This window comes from Choristoneura fumiferana, chromosome 17 (assembly GCF_025370935.1).
Source record: "Choristoneura fumiferana chromosome 17, NRCan_CFum_1, whole genome shotgun sequence".
Lineage (NCBI taxonomy): Eukaryota > Metazoa > Arthropoda > Insecta > Lepidoptera > Tortricidae > Choristoneura > Choristoneura fumiferana.
The window spans coordinates 4,940,399-4,963,611 of NC_133488.1; the positions used below are offsets into that span (position 1 = coordinate 4,940,399).

Here is a 23,213-nt window from a genome sequence, read left to right on the forward strand (position 1 = left end):
ATATTCTATGAATTGTTTTCGATGGAATGAAATTCGATAAATAGTTAATCGACATTTCAAAGGGCCGCCGTAGGCGTTGATAATACTGAGTGACTAATCTGTATCGAATTTAATACTTCAAATTATACTCGGCTGTAAAAAACAAGGCCCCAGTGTACATAATAATCATTTGTGTAGACTAGGTGTTTTTTGTAGTTGTGTACTTCAAAGTATCTCTTATTATCTCTTAAGTAAACTTTCCAACAGCTCACAGAGAAAACAAGACTTTCTGTGAACAAATCTGGCCTCATTAGTTTGCCCACAGGTTCTCAACCATTTTGCCCACCGCCCCTTTGAGAGTTTTTTTCTTAAGCTCCTCATTTTCTTTAAGTCACCTACATTTCTCTGAGCATTGTACTGCCACAGACGTGAAAACCTACAGCGCACAAGGGGGCGTTATCATCTACGTTGAGAACCTATGGTGTAGCCAATGATTTTCGAAGCACTGCAAATAATAAGCTGTTGTTAGGCGGTGTATTCGCAGACGGAGCTGATGTCAACCAACACGATGTCGGCGGCGCCGCCTGCCGCTATCAAGGAGCGGCCCTATGCCTGCGAAGAGTGCGGGAAGTCGTTCCTGCTGAAGCACCATCTTACGACGCATGCGAGAGTGCATACCGGTGAGGATCATTTGTAGTTACAGATACCAGAGCTTTTATAAGTAAGTTTTTGATTAAACATGCCGTCTCGAATGCGTTGGCGTTAATGTCTCAAATAGTTACTTAAATTATTTACTAATTGAGTGCAGTAAGTTTGGGTTCTTGGCCACCGACACCAGACTGCGTGCCTTACATGACAACTTTCGCCAGCCATTGACCACATGGATAGAGATCCGAAAGACGTTTGTGGACCTCGTCCTCCCTGCGATATCGCGGATCATCAACTGGTCTACCCCCAGTAAATTGTCCCAAGTACACTCTTTTACGGCTCGATTCTCGCAACCTCTGTACGTGTCAAAGTCTATAAAGCCTAGACGCTTTGGTGTATCCAATGATATAATCTTGCCGGGCAAATTGGCAGCGCCTCTAGCGGCACCAAAGTGTTCTAAAAGTTTTTGACACTTAAAGCGGACACTTTCGAGACACTTAGTGTGATAAAGAATTACTAGTAAAGGCAGGGCTTGGGGTAAATGATTGACATGATTGTAAATAAACTTTCTAGTTTACCTATATGTACTATTTATATTTTTGGCAGAGGAATAGATCACTTATGATATTTGCATTTAATTAAAGAAAGTTTGTTTACTATAATGTCTTAACTTATTGACTTAAATGTTTGATATTGTACCTATGCTTTGATCAGAAATATATAATGACGCCCTGAGAAAGACGCTACTTGTTGTGTTTTATATGACAACTCTGTTATAGTATTGGAAGAAAGTTCTATTATTTTCAGCAATATGGCTGAGTATCTTATATTTGTGGTCAAAGTAGAAGCATTTAGTAAGGATCAAGTAAGGAAATATCCAGAGCTTAAGTTGTACTGTGCAGTATGACCTTCATAATGTTGCTTAATAAAATTTAAACTATGTTGCTTTTTGTTCTAAAAATATTGTTCAAGATTTCTCTGGGACCTTTCTCAACTTTTACAAACTTTTATGCCTGAAAAGAATCTGTCAGCACCCGCAACAGCACCGCAACGTTGGTTTTATCTTGACAGCGCCAGCGTCTTGTTAACTTTCGCGCAGTGCCAACGTAGCAGCGTCGCGTCTTAAGTGCTGTATTGACGCTGACGTTCGATAGACTCTTGCCGCCGCAGATCCGCTGCGCAGACGTTGAGTTGACGCTGCGGAGGCGTTAATAAGAACGAACGTTGCGTCAGTGCTGCGTGGGCGCTGACAAGACAACGCTCGAAAGACGCTATTGCAGTTCTTACCTCCTGTTTTACCACTCATTGATAATTAGCCAAATTGTGTCAGATATCTATGATGCCGTCTCTGTTGGTTTTGTCTGAATAAAAAGAGACGGCATTGCGTTTATCTGTCACATAAATTTTATCACTGAGTGGTCAAACTGACCCTTGGTCTGCGTTAGTCAGAGCACAGTGTGAATCACTACCAGTATCTTGCCATAGTGCACGTCGCGACGCTCGCTCTGTTTCAGGTGAGCGACCGCACGCTTGCGTACACTGTGGCAAGACCTTCGCTCACAAACACTGTCTCAACACCCACCTATTACTGCACAGTAACAACCGCCCGTTCCAGTGTCGCGAGTGCAAGAAAACCTTCACGCTCAAACACCACCTCATTACGCATATGCGGGTAATAATAATACATTACTCCCCTAGGTGAAAGGCCGCATGTTTGCGCTCACTGTGGCAAGGCGTTCGCCAGGAAGCATTGCTTGAATACGCATTTGCTGCTGCATTCGGCTGATCGCCCGTTTAGATGCCACGAGTGCAAAATGGCGTTTACGCTGAAGCATCATCTGGTGACGCATTCTAGGGTACGTTACCTTTTCCTTTTTCTTTTCGTGGTTCAAGCGATTAATAAGAGATGTGAATGTATTTTTGTTTGGTCAATTTATGTTTTCAAAAATAGGATACGATGTGATACTGCAAAATACAAAAATATATGCCCATTATATACCGCGCAAAATCGACGGGCAAAAACCTGCGACTTCGTCCGCAAAGAGGAAAGTTTATGTTCAACTCCCGTTCTCTATCCTGCGGGAAATTCCAAAAATCCCTTCTTACTGCCCCTCTACAATCCTAAGGGACGATGTCTGTCAAGTACCAAGCCTCTATAACAGCTGCAGCTACTCCAGTTAGTTATAATTATTTATTCAACGAGAATATCTGATTGAAATTTGATTTAATTCTCTATTTGCATGCCAAATTTGGCAAATATTAGTGTATGCTGGCACGTGATAGTTTATTAATAAGTGCAGGTCTGTGTCTTTAGTGTCCAGTGGGCAGGTGTTTTAGTATCGTCTATTGCAGGTGCACAGCCGCGACCGTCCGTTCGTGTGCGGCGAGTGCGGGCGCGGGTTCCCTCTGAAGCGGCACCTCGTCACGCACAGCAAGTACCACGCCGGCGAGCGGCCCTACGTCTGCGGGGATTGCGGGGAGAGCTTCGCGCAGAAGGTCAGTCATCACTGTGATCAGAGACTGTATTGTCTAGCTCTTTCTGCTCTCGTCTTATGCCGTGTGACAGAAAGAAGTGGTGAAAACGATAGTCATTCGAAGTGTGTTAGACAAAAGGAACTCAGTTCAGTTGCCACTGGGCACCCCCAGTGACCTTGGTCATTATGCTAGTATGGATATGTTTCGGGATCCGTTCGTGTACGGTGAGTGAGGGTTTTGTTACGTCTGCGCGGATTGCGGGGAGAGATTCGCGCAGTTCAGTGATAGTGGTTTAGTGGTTCTTGACCGCGAATCGGCAAACGCAGCGTAGGACGTCCACCAACGAGATAGACGGATGACCTGGTTAAAGTCGCGGTTTCACGGTGGAATCGAGCCGTTTCCAACCGAGGCACTGGAGGTCTATGGGGGAGGCCTTGTCGAACAGTGGACGTCTTACCGCTGATATGATGATGATGATGATGATGATGATACTGTACTTAGAGCAAGAGCCCGCGACAGCCAGACCTTCGTTATTTATAAGAGCTGTTTTTTAAAAATAATTATGTTGTTAGTTACTTATTGGATGATATCGTAATGTTTGTATTGTAGGAGCACCTGGTGATGCACAGCCGCTTCCACGGGTCGCTGTCGCCGTTCGTGTGCCCGGACTGCGGCGTGGCGTTCGCGCGCAAGTTCCAGCTGGTCAACCACGGGCGCGTGCACGGCCGCGTGCCGCACGCATGCCCCGTCTGCGGGAAGGAGTTCCTGCAGAAGAGGACGCTCGTCGCTCACATGAAGTTAGTATTGACAATCGTTTTTTTAGTGTGGCTTGTTGCCATGGTAACGTCTTCTGAGTTAAGGTCACAGCTCATTACCCGCATTATTGCACCCGCCCAGCACCGAATCGCCACGAGTGGTTAACATGCTTTATATGGATTTGTATGGGCAGCGCGCTCACTACATCGACTCCGTAGTCTCACCGCTTCATTCGCGGATGGCGAGTGGACCACTCGGTGATAGCCCGCTGCTCGCTCGCTTGTGATGTGGCGCTCATCACCCACCCTTCATAGTAGACTATTCGGAAATTCGTACACCACCCGTGGACCAACAGTCGACAACGAATGGACGCCGATTGACGAGGCGGTGTTGATCGAGTACCGAGTGGCTCTAATGAGCTGTGACCTTTACTTATTAAAAGTATGATTATATGGGGTACAAATCCACTAAAATTTAGGAGTTGTGACAGGGCAATTCCTTCATGACTCATCTCCTAAGCATGCTAATTGTACACATTGCAAAAAAAAACAGCGAAAAATGTATCACTGATGTCCCCTTAAGTTACGGGACAGCCTAATATAGACTTAAAAGTTGATTGACCCATTAGCAGATAGATACAAATGTAGTACATTTGTACAATAAAGAGTTTCCAACTTGTGCATAATGGTTTTCCATCAGAAAAACTCTGATATTAATCGGAATACGACGGGCTTGCGGGCCCCGATGTCCCTGGAAACAGGCTTTCAGGAATGGAATGAAAACTAATATTATCAATTCATTTCTAGGATCCATACGGGCGAAGGTGTTGTTGCGTGTTTAGAGTGCGGCGAGGCTTTCAAATGCAAAACGGAGATGCAACAACACTGCAAGATATCGCGGCACTGTATGAGCGGCAGCGTCACGCAACAAACTCATCAGCAACAGGTTTGTCACACAAATTTAGCAGCCTGTTGTACTGAAAAGTAGAAAATAGTATGGTGAATTTTCTTGTGGTTTAGCCTAGTTTAGATCTGCAAGAAAATCGTGCAAGTTGCATTACATTGCAAGGCCGTGAAGCGAACTACTTTGAAGTGATTGTTCGAGCGCCGCCATGTATTGCAACTTTAAACAAACAATGTCTTTCACAGGTCCAACAACAGCAAAATCAACAACAAACACAACAACAGGCACAGCAGCAACAACAACAACAACAGCAGCAGCAGCAGCAGCAACAACAACAACAACAGCAGCAGCAACAACAGCAACAACAACAGCAACAACAACAGCAACAACAACAACAGCAGCAGCAACAGCAACAACAAACAACAGTCATAAAGCAAGACGAGTTTAAACCGCAAATAGTACACGTAAGTCACATCATGTGATTTTCTAAGGTAACGTGATGTATGACTGACACATCGGTGGCCAAACATAGTAATTATTATGAATGTGAAAGTTTGTGCGTCTGCACGTTTATTTGCTCTTTCACGCGAAAACGGCTGAACGGATTTTAATAAAATTTGGCCTACATGGCAGATAGTATAAGCACACAGTTTAGTTAGTTTAACACAGAATAGTTTTCTATTTTGGGAAACTACTGAGTTCCCGCGTGGTAGCAATAAATTGATACTTCGAAGACGTAGTCGTGGGTGACGGTAGTACCTTGATAAATAACAAATAATAATACAATAACTGTTTATTGTACACCACATAATAAACAATTCAGTGCAATAACAAAATTTACATTGTAAGCAATCTCCAAAATCTGTACTGTTTAAAACCAAGACATTTTTAAAAATATAGACCTTTACAAATCGTTTATTAATATAGTTTGCAAAGGCTGCCGTCATAACGATACAAACGTATACTTTATTCATGCGAGCCATAGTTTGTTTTGCTTTGGTGCGTCAGAATACACCACTTTGCCTTAGTACAGTCGAGTTCATAAACTTGTGAGCAAAAATTTGATCAAAAATATCTGAACACGCTTCTGCGCCGTTAACAATAGAGTCGTGTTCAGATATTTTTGATCTAATTTTTGCTCACAAGTTTATGAACTCGACTGTACAAACTTTTACTATGTACACAAGTATTTATACAATGTAAGACTTTAAGGGCCTTTTTTATAACTTGCAGCTTATTGGCGCTGACGGACAGATCGTTACGGAAAAGGTTACGCCTGGTTATCCTTGTCCGGAGTGTGGTTCATGTTTCAACACTAAGGTATGTCCATATGAATGATATTCCCTAGATCGTTTGAAATGTACAGTTTAGCCGAGTTATACATACTGCTAGTACAAACGTCCAAATAAGAGACTGTTTCACCACTCATAGATAAATTTGATGTGACAGATATCTGTGATGCCGTCCCTGTTTGTTTTATTCGAATAAGCAGAGACAACATCACATTTATTTTTGTAACATAGCATTTATCAGTAAGTGGTTAAACAAACGGGCTCTAAATGAAGGGAAATAAGATTATTTTTCATGATAGTTTTTTAGCTCCGTCTTATTTACTTGTCAATCTAATGAGGGTTTCTTGACAGGCAAAATATCACAGATGGTGTTAGTGGTGACACTCTTTCTCGCCCGGATAATACCGACCCTGTTTTTCGTGTACACGACCATAGAAACTGACGTGAGCTTCTATGGGCGTGTACACGAAAAACAGGGTCGGTATTTCCATCCCGGCATTATCCGGGCCGGAAAAGAGTGTCAACCGAGATGATTATCCGACATTTCGAAAATACAAACTGAGATATGGATGCACAGAAAAACCAGAAAAAGAGACCAGCGCTGGGAATCGAAAAAAAATAAAAAAGTGAAAGTAAAATTAACAAATTTGGAGTTGAAATAAAAAATACAAAAAGACTCCAAAAAAACAATCATTATCCGACATTTGTTGATAGAATAGTGAAACAGGTGTGTAACGCGGCGCGCGCAATGTTAACAGGAGGCGTTGTCGCTGCACGTGCGGCTGCACGCGGGCGACCGCACCTGCGTCACCGACCTGTGCGCGCTCACCGCCGCGCTGCAGCCCGGCCTCGTCAGCGCCGCGCAGCACCAGGCGCACAGTCAGTAACACAACACTTACACCTTACACCAGACCCAGACCCAGACCCAGACCGCACCTGCGTCACCGACCTGTGCGCGCTCACCGCCGCGCTGCAGCCCGGCCTCGTCAGCGCCGCGCAGCACCAGGCGCACAGTCAGTAACACAACACTTACACCTTACACCAGACCCAGACCCAGACCCAGACCGCACCTGCGTCACCGACCTGTGCGCGCTCACCGCCGCGCTGCAGCCCGGCCTCGTCAGCGCCGCGCAGCACCAGGCGCACAGTCAGTAACACAACACTTACACCTTACACCAGACCCAGACCCAGACCCAGACCGCACCTGCGTCACCGACCTGTGCGCGCTCACCGCCGCGCTGCAGCCCGGCCTCGTCAGCGCCGCGCAGCACCAGGCGCACAGTCAGTAACACAACACTTACACCTTACACCAGACCCAGACCCAGACCCAGACCGCACCTGCGTCACCGACCTGTGCGCGCTCACCGCCGCGCTGCAGCCCGGCCTCGTCAGCGCCGCGCAGCACCAGGCGCACAGTCAGTAACACAACACTTACACCTTACACCAGACCCAGACCCAGACCCAGACCGCACCTGCGTCACCGACCTGTGCGCGCTCACCGCCGCGCTGCAGCCCGGCCTCGTCAGCGCCGCGCAGCACCAGGCGCACAGTCAGTAACACAACACTTACACCTTACACCAGACCCAGACCCAGACCCAGACCGCACCTGCGTCACCGACCTGTGCGCGCTCACCGCCGCGCTGCAGCCCGGCCTCGTCAGCGCCGCGCAGCACCAGGCGCACAGTCAGTAACACAACACTTACACCTTACACCAGACCCAGACCCAGACCCAGACCGCACCTGCGTCACCGACCTGTGCGCGCTCACCGCCGCGCTGCAGCCCGGCCTCGTCAGCGCCGCGCAGCACCAGGCGCACAGTCAGTAACACAACACTTACACCTTACACCAGACCCAGACCCAGACCCAGACCGCACCTGCGTCACCGACCTGTGCGCGCTCACCGCCGCGCTGCAGCCCGGCCTCGTCAGCGCCGCGCAGCACCAGGCGCACAGTCAGTAACACAACACTTACACCTTACACCAGACCCAGACCCAGACCCAGACCGCACCTGCGTCACCGACCTGTGCGCGCTCACCGCCGCGCTGCAGCCCGGCCTCGTCAGCGCCGCGCAGCACCAGGCGCACAGTCAGTAACACAACACTTACACCTTACACCAGACCCAGACCCAGACCCAGACCGCACCTGCGTCACCGACCTGTGCGCGCTCACCGCCGCGCTGCAGCCCGGCCTCGTCAGCGCCGCGCAGCACCAGGCGCACAGTCAGTAACACAACACTTACACCTTACACCAGACCCAGACCCAGACCCAGACCGCACCTGCGTCACCGACCTGTGCGCGCTCACCGCCGCGCTGCAGCCCGGCCTCGTCAGCGCCGCGCAGCACCAGGCGCACAGTCAGTAACACAACACTTACACCTTACACCAGACCCAGACCCAGACCCAGACCGCACCTGCGTCACCGACCTGTGCGCGCTCACCGCCGCGCTGCAGCCCGCCTCGTCAGCGCCGCGCAGCACCAGGCGCACAGTCAGTAACACAACACTTACACCTTACACCAGACCCAGACCCAGACCCAGACCGCACCTGCGTCACCGACCTGTGCGCGCTCACCGCCGCGCTGCAGCCCGGCCTCGTCAGCGCCGCGCAGCACCAGGCGCACAGTCAGTAACACAACACTTACACCTTACACCAGACCCAGACCCAGACCCAGACCGCACCTGCGTCACCGACCTGTGCGCGCTCACCGCCGCGCTGCAGCCCGGCCTCGTCAGCGCCGCGCAGCACCAGGCGCACAGTCAGTAACACAACACTTACACCTTACACCAGACCCAGACCCAGACCCAGACCGCACCTGCGTCACCGACCTGTGCGCGCTCACCGCCGCGCTGCAGCCCGGCCTCGTCAGCGCCGCGCAGCACCAGGCGCACAGTCAGTAACACAACACTCTCACCTTACACCAGACCCAGACCCAGACCCAGACCGCACCTGCGTCACCGACCTGTGCGCGCTCACCGCCGCGCTGCAGCCCGGCCTCGTCAGCGCCGCGCAGCACCAGGCGCACAGTCAGTAACACAACACTTACACCTTACACCAGACCCAGACCCAGACCCAGACCGCACCTGCGTCACCGACCTGTGCGCGCTCACCGCCGCGCTGCAGCCCGGCCTCGTCAGCGCCGCGCAGCACCAGGCGCACAGTCAGTAACACAACACTTACACCTTACATCAGACCCAGACCCAGACCGCACCTGCGTCACCGACCTGTGCGCGCTCACCGCCGCGCTGCAGCCCGGCCTCGTCAGCGCCGCGCAGCACCAGGCGCACAGTCAGTAACACAACACTTACACCTTACACCAGACCCAGACCCAGACCCAGACCGCACCTGCGTCACCGACCTGTGCGCGCTCACCGCCGCGCTGCAGCCCGGCCTCGTCAGCGCCGCGCAGCACCAGGCGCACAGTCAGTAACACAACACTTACACCTTACACCAGACCCAGACCCAGACCCAGACCGCACCTGCGTCACCGACCTGTGCGCGCTCACCGCCGCGCTGCAGCCCGGCCTCGTCAGCGCCGCGCAGCACCAGGCGCACAGTCAGTAACACAACACTTACACCTTACACCAGACCCAGACCCAGACCCAGACCGCACCTGCGTCACCGACCTGTGCGCGCTCACCGCCGCGCTGCAGCCCGGCCTCGTCAGCGCCGCGCAGCACCAGGCGCACAGTCAGTAACACAACACTTACACCTTACACCAGACCCAGACCCAGACCCAGACCGCACCTGCGTCACCGACCTGTGCGCGCTCACCGCCGCGCTGCAGCCCGGCCTCGTCAGCGCCGCGCAGCACCAGGCGCACAGTCAGTAACACAACACTCTCACCTTACACCAGACCCAGACCCGATTGCATAACTAAATACGATACAACATACATGTGCGAGGAATGTGTTTCATGAACCAATAGAAATGCTTCATCTACCTAGCCTCGCTCCGCACAGCTGTTTCCACCAGAGCGGTGCTGTGCGAGAATAGGTAAATGAATCGTTTCTATTGGTTCATGAGAAACATATTCCTCGCGACACATCCTCGCAGACCTCTGGGTGGAAACGCGGCCTTAGTGAATTTGTGTTTTTTTATTTATTTATTTATTATATAAGTACAAAATACTTATATCTAAACAGCTCTGCCAAACTGCGTTACGCAGTTTAACGGCAGAAAATTACTAATACGGGTCGGAAAAAAAATAGTCTATTCCTGAACCCGCTAAAGTCCAAATTTTTAGTGCTGGGTTCAAAGCAACTCATTTCTGCGATTGTAGCGCAAAATCCGCGAGGATGTAGAGCAGGTGACTATCTGAGCTGTGTCGCTGAGGCCAGAAACCTGGGAGTCCTCATTGACGGGCTATTGCACTTTGAGAACCATGTCTGTGAAATTGTACGTAACTCTTATTATCGTCTAAAAGTGTTGTATCGAGTGAGAGCCTATTTAAGTGTTGATTTAAGAGTTAAATTATGTGACTCGCTTATTTTATCAAAACTCAGTTATGCTGATACAGTATTTCATGATTGTCTTTTGTCTCGCACTAAAAAAACAATCCAACGCCTGCAAAACGCCTGTGCCAGATTTTGTTTTGATATTCCATATCGCTCTCACGTGACTCCTTTCCTTAACAGGGGCAAACTTCTTAAAATAGAGGCTCGTCGAACGCTGCATCTTGCTACTCTTTTATTCGGAATAATTAAAACTGAACAACCCTCATATCTTTTTGATAAACTTAATTTTTCGAACCGAGCCGTGCGGCGAGCCCCCCGCCTTCTTTTTCCGCGACACAAGGGCGCTTCATTTCGTGGTAGCTTTAAATATGCCGCCACGAAATGCTGGAACAACATCCCGCCACCAATAAGAAATGTGAAATCGCTATGTAAATTCAAAAAGGACCTCCGTGATCATTTATTAAACTTACAGATCAGCTCAACATAAGCGCTTTTGTGTAAGATGTGATGTGGTTGTACCTGAGGGTGGGGAGGGGGCTCTGTTGGTTGGAGTTACTGTGTTGCGGTTTGTGTCCCAATGTTGCCAGGCTGCAATAATTTTGTGTGGGTGCGAATTGTGTTATGTATTATCTGAATCTCTTTATTGTACATAGAACATGAAATTAACAGTTAACAAGAGAAACAGCTAATAATATAATATATGGTTGTTATATTTGAACTGTGTGGTGTACGCGTAGTTCTGTATCGGATGCCAACCTGGATCCACGTAATATCAGCGTCGAGCCACCTTTAGTGACCCGGCAAGTGCTGAGTGGACTCCTTTTTCGCATTAGTATTTTACCTTTAATTTATCTTTTTTTTTTTTCATTTTAGCATGAACATGTCTGTACCTAATTCTTACTTATGCGAAATAAAGATTTATTATTAATACACATTTAGCTTGTACTTTGTTATGTAATTGGGATCAGGTGGCTTATTTAGATGGGTCAGCATGGGTAACTCTGAAACTATAAGACGGAAAGATCTATTCTAAGGAACCATGTCATTGATTTTACTAACAAGAAAAAATGCATTGATAGTTAACAAAAAACATAGTCTTGAGAGTGAATTATATCTGTTAAAATAACTGTAGTAAAAGGAAAAACTTTGTTAAGAATTTATGTTTCATTGATTGTCTTAATTTATTATTAAGTTGATAAAATCTATTTTTTTTTTTCAGATCAACCTATCCAGATTATATCTACGAATCCAAACAACGTAGTACATACACAAGTGATAGCCACTGTAAGTATTACTCTTACCGACTCCCTCTCTTGTTACTAGATCATGACACCATTTGATATTATCAATGACTAAGAACTAGATTTAATTAATTTTTAGAACCTACTTAATTTAACCTACCAACTTCAAAATCATGATGGATGAATAAAGATTTTTTTTATTTTGTTTTAGCAAAATCATCACATATCTACGCCGCGGCCGAAGATCCACTTCTGTGTTGACTGCGGAAAAGGATTTGCAGCTAAACACGGACTATTAGCACATCATAGAAGGTAAATAGAGCGTTAAAACTTTATTAGCAAAGATATAATTAATGTTTGAAAATATATAAAGAAGAGGGAAAGCTTTGCCAGTATCTTCAGTTACTTGAGTAGTGTATTTGACATTTTTTTGCCAATATTTCTTAAGAAAATGTTAAATTTTAACCCAAAAACAAATTGAAATTAGATTTTTAGTAGCTTTGAATTACATAAATAGTTAACATCGGTTAGTAAACTTATGCCTCGAGGCCTTTTCTGACGCTCTGTTTAACATAAAAACCCTTCACAGTTTGTCCACTACGTCTACGTCTCTTACAATAACATATACAAGCCTAACTCGTCTCACCTTTAGGCTTCATTTCCACCAGAGATGTGCGAAGATGCGTTGCGAGGAATGGATTTGTCATAAACAAATAATAACCTAACCAGCAAAAAGTTGAAAAACCCCCGACTTTGTCACTTCAAAGTTCAATATCTCTAAAATGGCTGAACCGATTTTGATAAAACATGTCTAAGAACCATCGCCAGAAAACCTGCTTTCGAATAAAAAAAACCGCATACAAATCGGTCCACCCGTTTAAGAGCTACGGTGCCACACACAGACTCACAGACACACATAGCGGTCAAACTTATGACACCCTCTTTTTGCGTCAAGGGTTAGAAACGCTTCATCTATCTATCCTCGCTCCTCCGAGCTGTTTCCACTAGAGATCTGTTGAACAAGTATAGGTTAATGAAGCGTTCCTATTGGTTCATGGCAAACACCACAGATATAGATCTAGATCTAGAGATTTAGATCTAGATCTGTGGCAAACACGTTCCTCGCACATCTCTGGTGGTAAAGCAGCCTAAAGTCGTATGTTAATTTTCGCCGAAGATATCAACCATTATTACGTGTAGTCAACGATTTTATCTCCCTTCACTGAGTCTTTCGTTTTATAGCAAAAGTTGTTTATCCCACAGACATCCGGATGGCAGTTGTACATTACGGACGCACGTATGCGACCAGTGCGGCAAAGCTTTCTTCCAGAAGAACCACCTCATGCTTCATCAGAGGCAACATATGGACTTACCGCCTAGAAATGTAAGTATTTGTATGTTTAGGTGAACAACTCAACAAATGCCTTCACAAGAGCTAGCACGAATGAATTGAACGAAAGTAATGTTTTTGTTTATACTATGGCAGGTCGACTTTATTCCCGAAACAATTAGATTCAAATTGCTTTCATAAATTGCACCTGAATCTCGTATGTATTGCCATCAGATATTTCGGAGAGGTCAAAGAGATCAAAAATAACGAAACATGGACTCTCTCGCCTTGAGAATACAGTGCCTGTTTCGATATTTTGACCACCTCGTCCTCTCCGAAATATCTGATTGCCATTCGGGTGTAATTTACTCCATGATATGTATTCTTTGTCCAGCGAGACACGAGCAACAATGACAACGGCACGATAATAATGATCGCCGGACACTCCAAGAACTTCCAGCAACAACAGGCGCAGCAACAGGCGCAGCAACAGGCGCAACAACAAGCGCAACAACAGGTACTGACACTGACACTTGTTTAAGAGCGCCCCGAGCGAACAGTGCCCGGTGCCCGGTGCCCGCGTGCAGTCGTCACTCCGCGCCGTACGCTGCCTCACAATGCTTACTACAGAGATGAACGGTTGTGGTCTCTTTCACACTTTGACGTTGGTGTCTTGACGTCGTACGCGGCATTCATTCTTGGCGTCGCGTCTCGTTATCTCGAACCATTGCAGTGTCAAGTCGTGTCTAGAGTCACATACAAAATGGCGGGATTCCGTCCGCTCTGTCCTCGTCCACTGCGGACGTACCGACGCAGTGCATTGCGTTCAGCGTCGATCGGAACGTTGACGTCAGCTGTTTCCACCAGAGATGTGCTATGCGAGGACGTGTACGTTTCTATTGTTTAATGAAAAACACATCCCTCGCACATAATTAGTGGTAACGTTGCTTTAGAGCGGTCTCGCACCACCGATTCGACTCCGATCCGAACCCGTGAAAATTCGGTCCTGTATATCGTGTTATCAGTACATAATTGCTTTGTCCAGGCACAGGCGCAGGCACAGCAAGCGGCGCAACAAGCGGCGCAGCAGGTCGCGCAACAAGTCCAGCAACAAGTTCAGCAACAAGTCCAGCAACAGATGCAGATCGAGATCGAGCCGCAGGAACATCAACAGCCAACGCACATACAAGTCGTGAGTATATCTGATGAGGCGGAATCAGCTAATGCCCATCAAAAAAAGCCTTAAGTCTATACAATCAGAGCGAAAACGACGTCAATCGGTTCTGTTCTCTTAGAAGAAAATATGGTTGTTTGATGACAATTGTTTTACGGTTCTTGTCTAGACCAGACCTTTTAGTCTGCATATCAGATTTCAAGTGATTACAACTTGAAGATTCATTACAATTAGAAATTGATTTAAGCATAGATTTTGCATAGGTTTCAAAACTTTCATCATCATCATCAGCTGGAAGACTTCCACTGCTCAACAAAGGTCCCCCCCCCCCTTGGAACGCCACAATAAACGACAATTCGCCACTTGCATCCACCAGTTGCCAGCACAGTGGGCTTAGTGCGCACATTGGGTCAAATCCAGATTAGGTAGTGCTAGCTCGTGCCGCCACCTCAAGGCCTGGCTAGACCCTGGAATTTACCTAATGCACGCTTATGTCCCCAACTCTCATACTAAATTTATACTCTCGCCTCGTCCCTCGTCTCGTATCTCGGCCTGCGGCTCGCGTGATCGATGGTAAATGAGCTTCCTGTTTGCACTCTTGTGGCGATTTCAGTTGTCTTTGAGCTTACAACCTGCGCGGCACAACTTTCAAACTCGAATGAAGCGAGCGCTGCGAGGGGCAAGGCGAGGCGCGCGCGTCTGGTCACACTCACCTCGTACCTTACTCTTTAACATTACCTGTTTAATAAGTGGAATAATATGTGTGTGTTTTCAGGTGACGAACCGGTCGGGGCAGGTGATAGGCAACCAGATAGTGGTGGGCGGTGTGGGCGCGCGCCGGCTCGTGGGCTCCCAGCTGCACGTGATCGGCCGCGACGGGAAGCCCATCGGCACGCAGCTGCAGCACAAGCACGGGAGACACAACGCCGCCAGGTAACGCTGGCACGGGGTTCGCACGAGGCCGGCAGGGGCTAACGACGCCGTGTTTTAATTGGTTTCCGTTGACTCCGACAGACGGTTCAGTTCATTGATAGGTAGAATTCTCAATTCTCTCTTATCTCATTCTCAATCTCTTACAATTACTAAACTTAAACCACTTTTTGAATCGTATCTCAAATTTTGAAAATATGGGTCAATCAACTTTTTAGTATAGTTATTCTGTCCCATGACTCAGGAAGTCAGGAGACATTAGTCATACACTTTAGAAAAATGTTTGTAATGTATACTATTAGCACGCTTAGGAGATGAGCCATGAAGGAATTGCTTTAAAACTGTCACAACTCCCTAACTTTTAGTGGATTTGTACCCCATACAATCATACTTTTAATAGGTAACTCAGGAGACGGTACCATGGCAAAAAGCTACACCTAAAAAGTTGATTGAACCAGAAACTACCTGGTAATTAACTTTATTGCCAAATAAACTTTTTTTTTGTTTTTCGTGTCGAAAATACAAACTGAGACATGAATGCACAGAAAACTCAGAAAAAGAGACCAGCGTGGGGAATCGAACCCATGTCCTCAGCATTCCGTGCTGCGTGCCATACCCCTACACTATCACTGGACAGGAGTACAGACACCGTAAAAAAGTGAACGTAAAAGTAACGAATTTGGAGTTGAAATAAAAAATACAAAAAGACTCCAAATAACCAATCATAATTGTTTTTCGTACATAAAAATAACTTCACAGTCGTTGTTAAAGGTCAAATTATAAACAAACTTGAAGCAATTTTATCATGATTACATAGATAATGCTTTCTTGTAACATGTTTTCCCTAGTATTGTATAGTTTTTAACATTTTGCTCAAGCCAGAGAAGAGTGGAAGGAGAAAGGGGCAGCATTTGCCCAGCAGCGGGGGGTACTGTATAGGCTATTTAAAAAAAAGTATAGTTAGTTTTACTTCCAGCAGCTAACCTCTCTTCTCTTCACAGCGGTGACGTCAAAGAAGTCGGCGGCCTAGTCCTCTCGACCGGTCGCGGCTCTAACCTCATCAAATACGAGATCTCCATACCGCCGTCCACGCCGGTCGTGCAAGTGCAGCAACTCGACTGAGTCAAGTCCGACCCGGACGAACCCATGCTCGTCTGGATGAGGAAGTGACAGTAACTAACGCTAGTGCTAGTGACAGTGATATGAACCAGTGACGGGATTGGGGTGAGCGAATGACGGGGTCAGTTCGTCGAAAATGTCGTGAAAATGTGGTATAAGGTTTTCAGTGTCTTTGCTGTATACATGTTTTATTAATCGTCGATGCAATTTTAATTTTCATATCCCAATCGGTTTAATTCCTTTAAATTCGCAGTTTTAATATTCGTGCCTCTGAGACGAAATTAATGACACCTTCGCTGGCCTCATAAGGCAATTGGCAGTATCTCATTTTTAGACATTTCGAGTAAACAGAGAAAATGTGTAAATTAATTTCACGTCGCCTTAAGGAGGTTTTGTTGTTGTTAGGGGTTTTGATCATGTTGTAGACAAGATACGGCCAATTTGCTTAATTCATCTGATAGAGAATGTTTCATGCTACGTGATGGTATAAATAACTCAAGTATTTTTTTGAGATACTGCCAATTGCCTTATGAGGGCAGTATCGTCAGTACCAAAGACAGTCTCCTTTTTATCTTCATCACATGAAAAATCAGTACTAAATGTAGGTACAGATACAGTGAATAATGTTTTGCCATCGTATTTTGTCGGAAACGTTCGTATTTGGGCCAATCAACTTTTTTACCCACACTAATCTGTCCGCGACATTTTTCAAACAATTGCAGATTTTTGTAAGTAAACATGTTTTTTCTGTAATTTAATAGATGGTGTACATGAATACATGTCATCCTACTTAAGTTTAAGCTATTAAACCGTGAAATATCTTGTTGGAAGTACGTTTTTTTGGTAACGCCAGAGACAATTTTGGTAACGCAGGAGACGCCCAAAGTGTCGGTAAAATAGTTGATTGGATTGGTTGATTGGCTTCTAGCTTACTGAAGTTTACTGAAGCTGATTGAGACTGAAAATACGACGGAAAAACGTTAATCACTAGATCTGTTCATCAGTACATTTGGTAGGTACTAAAGTTAACAGTCTAGAATTCGTTCAACTCATTTTATCTGGATTTACCGGAAACAGCTGGATTGGACGATTTTTTTGGTCCTTCAAATACATTGCTGGTTAGTTCATATGTCACTAAAGATGGGTAGTAGAACTAACCCTGTGACAGCGCACAAATTATTTGGTTTACAAATATTTATTTTAATGAAAAGTGATATTGTTCATTTTATACTAAATTGGTTTACACTTTTAAAGCTAACCAGAAATTATTTTCTATGCAATTGAAGTACCATGAGAATCTGTTTTTTGTGTCAATTTCGTTTTAATGTTGCACACAAAAGAATTGTATTGTAACAATTGTAAAAAATGGGATGGTTGAAAAATGAACTGTGTCTGAAGCAACACCAATACCGTATAGCTTTATTTATTGTCTTTTGACAAATGTACAATATTATTTAATTAAAATTTATATTGTTCTGTTGGAATTTGTAGGGCGTAGTCGCATAAATGTAGAAACTTAGTTAATATTTCACAAATGCAAATTGATTTAAGGCAATAATGGGTTTACAGTTTCATGAGGGTTCTGTACAGAAGTTGTCTTTATCAAACAAACGAAGTCACTGTTTAGGGTAAATTACACTATTGTTGGTACTTGTCTAATCATTGACACCTTCATATTGTTTCAAATGGGAAAATGTATCAACAATAGGGTAGTTTTTCAAAAGCGGGTTAAGAGGTTCCTATGGGGAAAATCTGAGATTTGTCCATGACAAGTTGACCCATACTTGTCAATAGACAAAACAAAACTAATAAAGTTTGCACACATTCTAATGTTCTAAAATTTAGAGCATTGCACGATTTTTGTGCGATTGTAAAAAGGATATCGTGTAGTAACTGTAATTAGACTAGCATAAGGGTAGCTCGTAGCTAAATAGGCCTCTGTACATATCAAAGTTTTTTAAAAGGCAAACTGCGATTTCTGTAATTAAATTGTAAAATCTCTCTGAACTACGCATTTAAGTTGATTATTTTCGTTCGAATAAGTTGTTAAGTACATTATTAATTATATAATCGAGTTTTTAGTAATGGCAGGATACAGTTTTAAGTGCAATCGGAATTTTATTTTAAGACTATGATTTTGAAAAATACGTCGTTATTTATGAGCCTCACACTTTCATTTTACCCCCTTGCAAGTATCAATAACTCTATAATAAAGTTATACAGATCTGTGCCGTTGAAACTTGTAAGGTGGTACAATGAGAAACTTAAATTTCTAAAGGGTTATTGGATGTTTTCTGGAATATTGTGTATCTAGTCTGTGATATGGGATGTCTATTACTGTACAACAACTGGGAAGTGTGAAGCAATAAAATTTTACAAAAACAACTTAGTAACTATCTAATGTGTAGTACACTCCTTTTTGCCGTTTGAACGCTATCGACGCCCAAAGGTCGCATCATCTTGCCTTTAAGAAAGAAACCGTTTCCATCATATACCTAGGCAAATTAACAACGTGCAACAGCGACGTATGTCTATTAGACTACGATGAGAATGGGATTGAAGTAGACATGGGTAATCTCAACTCCGCGAAGTGATCTGACTCACTAGATCCAGCTCCGGTGTCGGTACCGAATCCGCTTATTGAATCCGACTCCTTTATTGACTCCGGTTCTTTCGAGCGATTATTAATTTATCTATGGCCGATCCGGCCCGGCTCGGTTCGGTCGGTACCAAGGTCAAGGTACTGAACTGAAGTACCGATTCGTTTCGTCCTTTTGATGTTGAAAAATTCTAAATTGTATATTTTTTAAAGTACTATGAGCTACTTTAAGTACTTACTAGTTTTCTGTTTATTCTTTGAAGCTTGAAAACAGTATTAAAATGGCAGTGTGTGTTGATATTATCAAAATAAATACATACATACGTGCTGGCTTTATAGCGAGCGAGCGATTATTTGTTTTGTAGCAAGCCTGCCTGCCTAGTGATTCGAAACAATATTATGATTGAAAGTCTGTGCCATAAGACCTATTTTTCGCTGCAATTTTTGCTTAATATTTCGTGAAATTAAGCGTCGCCCGCTCCGGTCATAATATTATATTGTGTTTTAATTCTATCTCATTTCTTTCCAATATAACCGAGCGAGTAGTCCGAGTACCGACGTAGGTACCGGCTCACTCAGCGCCCGACCAAACGTAATAAGATCCGATCCGATCCGATCCGAACCGAGAGTGAAAGTGGAGCGAGTGAGTGTGACGGCGATCACGAGCCGCTCGATCCGGCCGGACTTGGTCGGAGTTAGTAACTCCGGAGTCGATAAGATTTGAAAGGAGTCATTAAGGGATTCGGATCCGCTTGAGGATCTGACTCTTTTGAATCTTCAGATCCGGATTTACCCATCTCTAGATTGAAGGGTCAATCAACTATTTAGGGGCTGTTTCCCCATCCATTGATTAGTGTTAACTGACGGTTAAAGGTGATGCCGTCTCTATTTGTTTGGTTCGAATAGACGGAGACGGCATCACATTTAACCGTCAGTTAACACTAATCAATGGATGGGGAAACAGCCCCTTAGTGTATGTTATTGTGTCCCGTAACCCAGGAGACAACAGTGATACACTTTGTTAGAAAAATGTTTGCAATGTGTATACTATTAGGATGTTCCGGAGATGAGCCATGAAGAAATCGCATTAAAACTGTCACAACTTTTAACTTTTAGTGGATTCTTACCCCATAAAATCATACTTTTAATAAGTAACTCGGGAGACGTTATCATGGCAACAAGGTACACTAAAAACTTGATTGACCCTGAAACATTTTTTCAAGCTAGTTTGAGGCAAACAAGTGCTACCTTATGTGGCGTGCAGTGAGGGCAGCACTAGCGCCGCCTACCCTGCTGCTAGTGCTGACGCGTGTCGCAGTGCTGGCACTGCCTACCATCACTACGCCGATGTTACTTTATGCATTCAGACCATCAATCAATCCCCTGGCTTCTTCCCTATTTGGGGTCAGCCCTATACTGTTACGCCATTCTAGGCGATTTCCTGTCATTTTCTAGGCCTATTGTCAGTGAGTCGTTCTGGATGGTTCGCCTCCAGGTAGTCAGTGGATGCACTCAGACCATAAAATCCGAAAATAAAAATAGGTACTCAATGTTATCCCTTATAATTAAAGGGTATGCTAATGCCAATTCAATTGGTACACTTGCCCTTAGGTTATTTTATACACTGTATTAAAATTAACCCTGAGTATTTCAGCAGGTTAGGTTAGTTTAACTGAACACCCATCTTCGATTCCTAATCTCATTGCGGTCCAATATGAGCTTAAGAGCGTTTATACCTGCTGAGCTGGCAACGTTGCATTTTTGATAGTTTTTCTCGATTATTTCATAAAAATTTAATGAAAAATAATATTCTTTACGATATATAAAAGAAATAAAGGTTAATTAACGGTTTTTAAAGAAATTAAAAGTCTATTACGAATAATTATTATTGGTTTTCTGGAAGAGATCGTTTTATAGAGATAAGACCGCCTATTTTCTACCTGAATTTTTCTATTTTTGTAATGTCTGTACTGCTTTTGGTGATCAATAAAGAATATTTGTATTGTAATTATAGGAGTAGACACATTAAGGGGCTGTTTCACCATCCATTGATTAGTGTTAACTGGCGGTTAGGTGCAATGCCGTCTCTATTTGTTTTGTTTGAATAGACGGAGACGGCGTCACATTTAACCGTCGGTTAACGCTAATCAATGGATGGTGAAACAGCCCCTAACTTATATATTAAGAAGACCACAGACCACATTTTTAAATTTTCATTAAATTTTTATTATTTTTTTTTGACGACCAGATGGCCTAGTGGTTAGAGAACCTGACTACGAAGCTTGAGGTCCCGGGTTCGATTCCCGTGTCGGGGCAGATACTTGTATGAAAAATACTTATGTTTGTTCTCGGGTCTTGGGTGTTTTATATGTATTTAAGTATGTATCTATCTATATAATTATATTTATCCGTTGCTTAGTACCCATAACACTAGCTTTGCTAAGCTTACTTTGGGACTAGGTCAATTGGTGTGAATTGTCCTGTGATATTATGGAATAATCGAGAAAAACTAACAAAAATGCAACGTTGCCAGCTCAGCAGGTATAAACGCTCTTAGATCCACGTTTAAAATTATGATGACTGTGCTTGCAAGTGCCGACTTTTGTATGCGTCAGTGGCGTCCAAATGTTAAATACTTTTTTTTTAAATATATAAACCCCCTTGCAAAAAAACGGACACCTATGGTTTTTACCCGACTGCCCGAAGGAGGGTTATGTTTTTCGAGCGTATGTATGTATGTATGTGGGTATGTATGTCCATTTCTTTGGTCCTCGCTGCAGCCTAAACGGCTGGACCGATTTTAACATATGAGGTATCATTGGATTCGTTATAAGTGTCGGAGTGACATAGGCTATATAATATTTCAATATGGCGTCTGCGAAAAAAAATATGGCGGAGGAATGAAAAAAAATATTTTGTATTGTAACAATATGGGTATCAAATGAAAGCTTATAATTAGTTTTGGCAGCCGGGTTTTTTGATTTTTTTTCATTTAATGTTTTATTGTATTTTACGTGCATGAAAGCTTATTTTTTAAGCTTCAATGCCTAAAAATCTGAAAAACCATAGGTGCCTTATTTTTTTGCAAGGGGGTTTATATATTTCTTTGTACAAACAGTATGGTAGTCAGAATAGTAGGGAATGAAATTATTTTTTTTTGGAAATTAAGCTGATCTCTGAAGCACTGAATAAAGTTCACTTTAGATTATCGGTTTTGACATAGTTTTTTTAAACAGCAATGACTATAATATTTTATTGTGAATACTGTTAATTGAAACAAAAATTCGTATAAAAAATAAGGTGGAAAGCAGGTTATTCTGAGGAACAAAATATGTTTGAAAGCATTATGATATGGTTAACATACCAATTCCCACTACTAGCCATAATTTCTCTATATCAGTGCTTCCATTCCGAGCAGAATAGGTTCATTCTAAATTAGTGGGAGTAGACAGTATTAAGTTTGAATAAAATTATATTGCAAACGCTGTTGTAGTGGAGTACCCACTTTTAGGTTCGGCTTGGCGTTTGTGGCGTAATATTAGAAAAGCTGTACGATGGTATAATTTTTTTTAGTTAATTCATACTACTTGATTTTTATTTTGCAACGTAAGCCAAAAGTAATGCGGGTATAGTGGCGTTTACTTTATTGCTAAATAGTCCCTTACATAAAATTTGGCTATTCTTATTCATCTATGCCCAGTCCAATTATCGTGCCGCTTTTTTCGCAATAGTGACACGGTAATTGTGCCATAATGGTAAATGCCATTGCTGGAAAATAAATGAGGGAAAAACCCCTCCGGCGGTTAACCCTACCACGGTAATTAGACGGGTGCACAGAAGAATGAGAATCGCCGAATTTGTGAAATGTGTTTGTTTTTCAATATTCCTACATAATTTCTTCTGTATTTTGCAACAAACGCCAAACGAAACCGGTCCTCGACTTCTGTATGTTGCGTCTTTGTTTGCCATTTACGTACTTGTAAATATTATTGTGGATATCTATAATTTTTATATTAAAGTGAAAATATACATACTATAATCAATTTTTTATCTTTTATTTTTGAATAACTTCCCCTATGTATGCAATTTCGAAAAGTAACTAGTACCAACTAGTACAAGATTAGCCTCGTAATGCACAAGATATTTTTAGGATATTAAGGGGCTGTTTCACCATCCATTGATTAGTGTTAACTGGCGGTTAGGTGTGATGCCGTCTCTATTTGTTTTGTTCGAATAGACGAAGACGGCATCACATTGGATGGTGAAACAGCCCCTAAATCTATTAGTGGTCCAGAACATAAGATTGTACTTATT

At 44.0% G+C, this 23,213-nt stretch overlaps 1 protein-coding gene across 1 annotated transcript in view; it reads left to right on the forward strand.

The window, feature by feature from the left end:
• Positions 1 to 22,942, forward strand: part of LOC141437377 (uncharacterized) — a 30,328-nt gene extending 7,386 nt beyond the window's left edge. The window contains exons 4-18 of the mRNA XM_074100683.1: positions 509 to 659; positions 2,326 to 2,483; positions 2,980 to 3,123; positions 3,712 to 3,899; positions 4,665 to 4,803; positions 5,007 to 5,225; positions 5,995 to 6,081; positions 6,812 to 6,932; positions 11,726 to 11,790; positions 11,959 to 12,059; positions 13,011 to 13,131; positions 13,472 to 13,594; positions 14,123 to 14,269; positions 15,027 to 15,184; positions 16,183 to 22,942. Of these exons, the coding sequence (XP_073956784.1) occupies positions 509 to 659; positions 2,326 to 2,483; positions 2,980 to 3,123; positions 3,712 to 3,899; positions 4,665 to 4,803; positions 5,007 to 5,225; positions 5,995 to 6,081; positions 6,812 to 6,932; positions 11,726 to 11,790; positions 11,959 to 12,059; positions 13,011 to 13,131; positions 13,472 to 13,594; positions 14,123 to 14,269; positions 15,027 to 15,184; positions 16,183 to 16,303 (2,043 nt within the window). The 3' untranslated portion in view covers positions 16,304 to 22,942. The remainder of the gene's footprint in view (positions 1 to 508; positions 660 to 2,325; positions 2,484 to 2,979; positions 3,124 to 3,711; positions 3,900 to 4,664; positions 4,804 to 5,006; positions 5,226 to 5,994; positions 6,082 to 6,811; positions 6,933 to 11,725; positions 11,791 to 11,958; positions 12,060 to 13,010; positions 13,132 to 13,471; positions 13,595 to 14,122; positions 14,270 to 15,026; positions 15,185 to 16,182) is intronic.
• Positions 22,943 to 23,213: the final 271 nt, after the last annotated feature.